Source organism: Salmo trutta, chromosome 22 (genome assembly GCF_901001165.1).
Source record: "Salmo trutta chromosome 22, fSalTru1.1, whole genome shotgun sequence".
Classification (NCBI taxonomy): Eukaryota; Metazoa; Chordata; class Actinopteri; order Salmoniformes; family Salmonidae; genus Salmo; species Salmo trutta.
The window spans coordinates 20,091,347-20,100,345 of NC_042978.1; the positions used below are offsets into that span (position 1 = coordinate 20,091,347).

The 8,999-nt window shown below is 41.8% G+C and overlaps 1 protein-coding gene across 2 annotated transcripts in view; it reads right to left on the bottom strand.

The window, feature by feature from the left end:
* The window catches only part of mllt1a (MLLT1 super elongation complex subunit a), a 28,901-nt gene extending 21,882 nt beyond the window's left edge, over positions 1–7,019 (bottom strand). Inside the window, exon 1 of one of the 2 annotated variants that reach the window (XM_029707135.1) lies at positions 6,870–7,019. In XM_029707135.1, the coding sequence (XP_029562995.1) occupies positions 6,870–6,881 (12 nt within the window). In that variant the 5' untranslated portion in view covers positions 6,882–7,019. The remainder of the gene's footprint in view (positions 1–6,869) is intronic. The other variant, XM_029707134.1, reaches the window with a different exon arrangement.
* Between the last annotated feature and the right edge of the window lie 1,980 nt (positions 7,020–8,999).

The window sequence follows — 8,999 nt, forward strand, 5'->3', positions numbered from 1 at the left end:
GCAATACTAAAGTACCTATAAGAACATCCAATAGTCAAAGGTATATGAAATACAAATGGTAGAGAGAGAAATAGTCCTATAATAACTACACCCTAAAACTTCTTACCTGGGAATATTGAAGACTCATTTTAAAGGAACCACCAGCTTTCATATGTTCTCATGTTCTGAGCAAGGAACTTAAGTTAGCTTTTTTACATGGCACATATTGCACTTTTACTTTCTTCTCCAACACTTTGTTTTTGCATTATTTAAACCAAATTGAACATGTTTCATTATTTATTTGAGACTAAATAGATTTGATTGATGTAATATATTAAGTTAAAATAAGTGTTCATTGTTCATTCAGTATTGTTGTAATTGTCATTATCACAAAAAAGAAAAAAAAAATGTTTTAAATGTTTTAAATAAATAAATTTATTTATTTATGTATTTTATTCGTTTTTTTTTCCTTTTTTCTTTCATTTTTATTTTTGTATTTTATTATTTTATTTTTAAAAATCGGCAGATTAATCTGGATCTGCTTTTTTGCGTCCTCCAATAAATCGGTTTCGTCGTTGAAAAAGAGTAAAATCGGTCAACCTCTAGACTGTAAAGAATACAAATATTCCAAAACATGCATCCTGTTTGTAACAAGGCACTAAAGTAATACTTAAAAAATTGTGGCAAAGCAATTCACTTTTTGTCCTGAATACAAAGTGCAACGTTTGGGGCAAATCCAATACAACACATTACTGAGAACCAAGCATTGTGGTGACTGCTGTTATGGGTATGCTTGTAAATGGTAAGGACTGGGAAGTATTTCAGGATAACAAACAAACGGAATGGAGCTAAGCAAAGGCAAAATCCTGGAGGAAAACCTGGTTCAGTCTGCATTCCACTAGACACTGGGAGATTAATTCACCTTTCAGCAGGACAATAACCTAAAACAAGGCCAAATCGATACTGGAGTTGCTTACCAAGAAGACAGTAAATATTCCGGAGTGGCCAAGGAAGTTTTAACTTAAATCTGCTTGAAAATCTATGGTAAGACTTGAAAATGGTTGTCCAGCAGTGATCAACAACCAATTTGACAGAACTTGAAGAATTATGAAAATAATAAAATTGGCAAATATTGTACAATCCAGGTGTGCAAAGCTCTTAGAGACTTACCCAGAAAGACTCACAGCTGTAATTTGCTGCCAAAGTTGAATTTAACATGTATTGACTGGGGGTGTGAATACTAACGTAAATGAGATCTTTTGTTTTTAATTTTCAATACATTTGTTAAAATGTCTAAAAAAATGTTTTCACTTTGTCAATATGGGGTATTGTGTTTAGATGGATGAGGAAATGTTTTTATCAAGTTTGAATTCAGGCTGTAACAACAAAATGTGGAATAAGTCAAGACGTAGGAATACTTTCTGAAGGCACTGTAGCAAAGAAAAAAATAAAAATCAGTAGGCCTAGCATTTATTTATTTCACCAGGTAGGCTAGTTGAGAACAAGTTCTCATTTACAACTGCGACCTGGCCAAGATAAAGCAAAGCAGTGCAACAAACAGAGTTACACATGGAATAAACAAACATACAGTCAATAATACAATAGAAAAAAGTCTATATACAGTGTGTGCAAATGAGTTAGGATAACGGAAGTAAGGCAATAAATAGGCCATAGTCGCGAAATAATTACAATATAGCAATTAAACACTGGAGTGATAGATGTGCAGAAGATGACTGTGCAAGTAGAGATACTGGGGTGCAGAGGAGCAAAATAAATAGAATAAATAAAAGTATGGGGATGAGGTAGTTGGATGGGCTATTTACAGATGGGCTATGTACAGGTGCAGTGACCTGCTCTGACAGCTGGTGCTTAAAGCTAGTGAGGGAGATGAGTCTCCAGCTTCAGTGATTTTTGCAGTTTGTTCCAGTCATTGGCAGCAGAGAACTGGAAGAAAATGCGGCCGAAGGAGGAATTGACTTTGGGGGTGACCAGTGAAATATACCTGCTGGAGTGCGTGCTACGTGTGGGTGCTGTTATGGTGACAAGTGAGCTGAGATAAGGCGGGGCTTTACCTAGCAAAAACGTAGAGATGACTTGGAGCCAGTGGGTTTGGCGACGAATATGAAGCGAGGGCCAGCCAACGAGAGCATACAAGTCGCAGTGGTGGGTAGTATATGGGGCTTTGGTGACAAAACAGATGGCACTGTGATAACTGGATGCAGTTTCCTGAGTAGAGTGTTGGAGGATATTTTGTAAATGACGTCGCCGAAGTCAAGTATCGGTAGGATAGTCAGTTTTACGAAGGTATGTTTGGCAGCATGAGTGAAGAATGCTTTGGTGCGAAATAGGAAGCCGATTCTAGATTTCATTTTGGATTGGAGATGTTTAATGTGAGTCTGGAAGGAGAGTTTACAGTCTAACCAGACACCTAGGTATTTGTAGTTGTCCACATATTCTAAGTCAGAACCGTCCAGAGTAGTGATGCTGGACGGGTGGGCAGGTGTGGGCAGCGATCGGTTGAAGAGCATGCGTTTAGTTTTACTTGCATTTAAGTGCAGTTGGAGGCCACGGAAGAAGTTGTATGGCATTGAAGCTCGTCTGGAGGTTAGTTAACACAGTGTCCAAAGAAGGGCCAGAGGTATACAGAATGGTGTCGTCTGCGTAGAGGTGGATCAGAGAATCACCAGCAGCAAGAGCGACATTGATGTATACAGAGAAAAGAGTCGGCCCGATGATTGAACCCTGTGGCACCCCCATAGAGACTGCCATAGGTCAGGACAACAGGCACTCCGATTTGACACAGTGAACTCTGTCTGATAAGTAGTTGGTGAACCAGGCGAGGCAGTCATTTGAGAAACCGAGGCTGTTTAGTCTGCCGATAAGAATGTGGTCGATGAACACAGGTCGATGAACACAGCTGCACAGTATTGTCTCTTATCGATGGCGGTATTGATATTGTTTAGGACCTTGAGCGTGGCTGAGGTGCACCCATGACCAGCTCGGAAACCAGATTGCATAGCGGAGAAGGTACGTTGGGATTCAAAATGGTCGGTAATCTGTTTGTTAACTTGGCTTTCGAAGACCTTAGAAAGGCAGGGTAGGATAGATATAGGTCTGTAGCAGTTTGGGTCTAGAGTGTCTCCCCCTTTGAAGAGGGGGATGACCGCTGCAGATTTCCAATCTTTGGGGATCTCAGACAATACGAAAGAGAGGTTGAACAGGCTAGTAATAGTGGTTACAACAATGGCGGCGGATAATTTTAGAAAGAGAGGGTCCAGATTGTCTAGTCCTGCTAATTTGTAGGGATCCAGATTCTGCAGGTCTTTCAGAACATCAGCTATCTGGATTTGCGTGAAGAAGAAATGGGGGAGGCTTGGGCAAGTTGCTGTGGGTGGTGTAAGGCTGTTGACCGGGGTAGGGGTAGCCAAGTGGAAAGCATGGCCAGCCGTAGAAAAATGCTTATTGAAATTCTCGATTATCGCAGATTTATCGGTGGTGACAGTGTTTCCTAGCCTCAGTGCAGTGGGCAGCTGGGAGGAGGTGCTCTTATTCTCCATGGACTTCACAGTGTCCCAGAACTTTGGAGTTTGTGCTACAGGATGCAAATTTATGTTTGAAAAAGCTAGCCTTGGCTTTTCTAACTGCCTGTGTATATTGGTTCCTAACGTCCCTGAAAAGTTGCATATCGCGGGGGCTATTCGATGCTAATGCAGTACGCCACAGGATGTTTTTGTGCTGGTCAAGGGCAGTCAGGTCTGGAGTGAACCAAGGGCTATATCTGTTCCTGGTCCTACATTTTTGGAATGGGGCATGCTTATTTAAGATGGTGAGGAAAGCACTTTTAAAGAATAACCAGGTGGAGGTGAATATCCTTCCAGGATACCCGGGCCAGGTCGATTAGAAAGGCCTGCTCGCTGAAGTGTTTTAGGGAGCGTTTGACAGTGATGAGGGGTGGTCGTTAGACCGGATATGCTCTAGACAGCTAGCGGGCATGGCCAGCAGATGGGTACTCAGGGGACGTTGTGACAGAGGAGCCAGCTGATAAACCCCCTTGTGCGAATTATGTCGGTAGTCCAGTCGTGATGGGTCGGCGGGGGTCCAGGCCAATTGTCAAAATAGGTATTGTGGCTGATGGACCTCTTCGGCTAACAGGGAGATGGGCCTAGCAAAGGTTAGCTCCAGGCTAATTGCGTCGGGACAGAGACATTAGCCAGGAGTGGCCACTCGGATAGCAGCTAGCTAGCTGTGATGGTCCAGGTGAAACGGTTCAGAGCTTGCGTAGGAATCCGGAGATATGGAGGAAAATAAGTGCGATTTGCTCTGGTTTGAGTCGCGCTGTGCAGACTGGCAAGAGTTGTCCGGGCTAATGGTAGCTGATGACCGCTAGCAGTGGCTAGCTGACTACTAGCTAGTTATCTGGCTTGCTTCTGTTGAGGGTTCTGGTTGAAAAGTAAAGAAAATAGCAGATCCATACCACATTGGGTGAAGCGGCTTGCAGGAGAGTATGTTGAAGTTGAGGTTAAGAAAAATATATGCGAAGATATAAAAAAAGACATACACGGGACACGACGAGGACAAAAGACATCTGACTGCTACGCCATCTTGGTTATCGCATCTAAAATTCATCACAAGTTATTTGTTTCTTTCTGACCATTTTATTGAAAACAATCACAGTAAGTTACTTAATTGTTACCGACAAATTATATGACATTGAGTAAAAACAGCTGCATTGGACTTTCAAGAAAAGGCAAATAATTCTATACTACAATTTCAAAAAGTTTGTTGTTCTGAGATGACAGGCTACATGGACTGTGATTCGTTTCCAAGAAAAATTACAGTTGGACGGACATCCAAATGACATGCTGCAGTGACCAGGACAGCTACTAAAGAGGAATTATGGGGGGGAGGGACAGAAAAGGCATTTTATGTCCATGCCTGAAGAATGCGGGGATTTGGCCCCTTCTTTCCGCAGTGCTCATGAGCTGTGACTGAGTGGAGAGATTAGGGGACAGGATTGAGATGAGCTGAGCTGGTCTGGCACTCTCAGCCTCACACACACCCTCCCTGGCGTCTCGCCCAGCCATTCTGTGGCAGTAATGCCCTTTAACTCCAGACGCTACCACACCCTGGGTCAGTGCAGCAGCCATGGAGCCCCTCCACATCAACCAACCAGCTCCCCAGGATCACTGGCCATCACCAAATAGAGCTAAGAGACAACACGTAATTCATACACTGACCCTCACAGATCAGAGATCATAACAAACAAAATAGGTCTGAGATGGTTGACATTGACAAAGACTCAAGGAAAAAGACAAGAGCACCGTTACCCTGATGCTTATGCAATAAAGGTTCTTTATTCATGGCAAAAAAATTTACGGAGGCTGAATGACATTCCATAATATGGTTTACTTCCCACTTCCCAGCAAGAACAAGATAACAAAATACATTCAGCCGCCATCACTGTGGCAAGGAAATGAACTCCTTGGCAGACAAACAGGCTCTTACAACAATGAACCCCAACGTGCCATGAAAATAACATGACCAAGGAAAAATAATCTTAAAGTCTCCTTTGATGAGGCACACAGACAATGAAAACAGACTACTCTATGAAAACAGACTACTCCATCAACTGAACAGACACACCTGCAGAACTTTGAGCTCTGTATGGGTGGACAGGATCCACAGCCATTACAGAGATCATACTCTAGTCTACTCGAATTACAAAGCATGCAACTATCCCACCACTATGTGGTTTGAACATGACCATCTCTGGCGTATTATTGTGAATTGAACTGTGATTTTGATAATAGCACAAATCGTACAATGACAGAGCACAGACGTTATGATGCACAACATTTCCTGAAATAAAGAATGTAGCCAGAGGGCAGTTTTAGCAAAACCAAATCATTGTGGTGGTCTAGATTTCAGACTATAGAGACAAAACTTGAAAAGAACAAAAATACAATGACTATCTTCTTAGATGTTTCATGGTTGTTGATGGATCGTTTTATATTTTTTTGCCACTATGGGTAATCAGGCTAAAAATATGAGTCCTTGTCACGGAATTCCATTTTTCAAAGGGGTAACACCGGACAGTGACATGTTCCCACAAGTTCATGCCATGAGTCACCGACTTTGATATGGAAATAGAGTTTGCATTCTCATGATCAGCATGCATTCCAACTCCTACCTAGAGTAACAGCGGAATTACTGACTTGATATTTTGAAAAAATAAGATGGACTGCTAAGGTCTGTCAATGGACATCGATGTGGACATAGTTCATGGATGTTCTTTCATGTTTTCACCCAACCAACGACAGTATCCAGCTAGCTGTTACACACGCAATTTGTATCTACGATACTCAAATATCTTCATTCGTGGACAATCTTTGCCTTTAAACTGGTGATGTGATTCCCGCTTTTCAATTCCTCGCCGCTAGATACACACCCCTCCACCCAGACCTGGAAACATCAATTATTTCCACCGGTGCCTTGTAGCCGCTATTTACGTAGCGAAGGGCCGCGAGAGCGTCCCTAACAGGCAGTAGCTCGAGCTAAATTAGGTTACGAACCGGGTAAGGAGTAAGTATGTCTTACTTTCACAATATATTATACCATAATACACAAGCAAGCAAGAAATCCCTTTGTATGCCCGTCTGATTGTGTGGCTAGCTAGCAATGCTGAGTGAGGCTAACGTTAGCCAGCTCGCTATGTCAAATAAAGATGTATGCGAGTGTGGCTAGCTAGCAAAGCGCATGAGCCAACTATGAGTTCGATTAGCAGGATTTTCTTTTAGCACCAGGCATTCATTTCTGTCCCGGGCGCAGCCTTCTAGCATTCTTTCGGTTAAAAGTTCAGGATTCACGAGGGGACATAAAAGTCACTTTACCTGATTCTCCATGATTCTGTGGCTTCAGTGATTGTTCTATTTATTTACAGCGGCGTTTCGCGATAGGTTGTTCCCTGCACCTCATTGTGTGTCAAATTCAGCCTAAAACCGGAAGCCAGACAGCACCCCTCCCCTTCCAGACGGCTGCTGGCAAGCAACCAAAACAGAAAGCTTCCTTATCCAATCAGATAGGCAAAAGTTTAAGTCGTTTGTATTGAACCAACCATAGCACTTCAGAGGTGGGACTTCTCACGAGCGACAAATACATTCCAAGTATTTTCTGTAGCGTCTAAGAGTGACAGGGGAGGCTGGTCTCATAGACTAGACGTAGCATAGTAAATGAAAATCTGGGACGCTGAAATTAGTGTGATACTACAGGCTGACAAAAACAAAAGGAGGATGGCTGTTCGGGGTGGGTGTATAATGCGAATGTTTAACAACCCAAAGGACAACTTTAGCATTTTAGCTAATTAGCAACTTTGCAACTACTTAGGCCTACTACTTTTTAGCTACTTTGCAACTACTTAGCATGTTAGCTAACCCTTCCCCTAACCATAACATTAATCATTAACCTAACTCCTAACCTTAACCCCTAACCCATAGCCTAGCTAATGATAGCCACCTAGCTAACGTTAGCATTAGCCACAACAAATTGGAATTTGTAACATCAAATCAAATTTTATTGGTTACATAAACGTGATTAGTAGATGTTATTGCGAGTGTAGTGAAATGCTTGTGCTTCTAGCTCCAACAGTGCAGTAATATCTAACAAGTAATATCTAACAAATTACAGAACATATACCCAATACACACAAATCTAAGTAGGAATGAATTAAGACTATATACATATGGACGAGCGATGTCAGAGTGGAAAGGACTAAGATACCGTAGAATAGTATAGAATACAGTATATACACATGAGATGCGTAATGCTAGATATGTAAACATTAAGTGACTAAGATACTAAGGTAGTTTGCCCCGGTAATGGACTGGGCAGACTGCACCGCATATCATATGTATTGCAAATTCAGAACATATTGTACGAATTGCAATTCGTACAATATCATAAAAATTGTTATTCGTAACATATCATACGAAATGGATGATGGACATCCACAAATTAATACATACCATACCAAACATAACATATTGTATCATACTAATTTGAGTGTCCCTAATTTTAGTTTACTATATTACGTCTACCTCTGAGTCCAGGTTGGACAGGGAGCTTGTCTTAATAAATAAAGCAATAAGGACGTGGGTCCAGATGTGAAAGGCACATTGGATAAATCAATGTAAAAGCAGTGATCTGATATATTCACCGATAAAAAATAAATAAAATGTGTGAATATCTCATAAAACTGACGTTAATTTAGCCTATAACAGTCTATTGAATCACAAATGAAAATCATATTCCCAAAGGAGTTCTTGTCCCTAATTGCAAGTACCTAGGTGGATGCATGCCAATTTGGGATATATGAGGAACATTATTGAAACTGAAACATAATCGAAATTGAAACATTTAAATTGCAATACATACCACTCATTGGTGACATTGACATTGATCGTAGAAATGAAGGACATTGATTTCTAGTAATGGACATTTAAAAACAGATTTGATTTGCTTCGAGGCAATACTGAATATTGCATAGCATAGCATTACATTGGCCCGCAGGATATTGCATACAGGCCTATATCAGAACACCCAAATATGTCTGTGTTTGCTTTGATACCATAACTTTAGATGCTCAATCGAGAGCATCCTGTCGGGCTGTATCGCCGCCTGGTACGGCAACTGCCCCACCCATAACCGTAAGGCTCTCCAGAGGGTAGTGAGGTCTGCACAACGCATCACCGGGGGCAAACTACCTGCCCTCCAGGACACCTACACCACCCGATGTCACAGGAAGGCCAGAAAGATCATCAGGGACAACAACCACCCGAGCCACTGCCTGTTCACCCAGAAGGTGAGGTCAGTACAGGTGCATCAAAGCTGGGACCGAGAGACTGAAAAACAGCTTCTATCTCAAGGCCATCAGACTGTTAAACAGCCATCACTAACATTGAGTGGCTGCTGCCAACATACTGACTCATCTCTAGACACTTTAATAATAAAAATGGGATGTAATA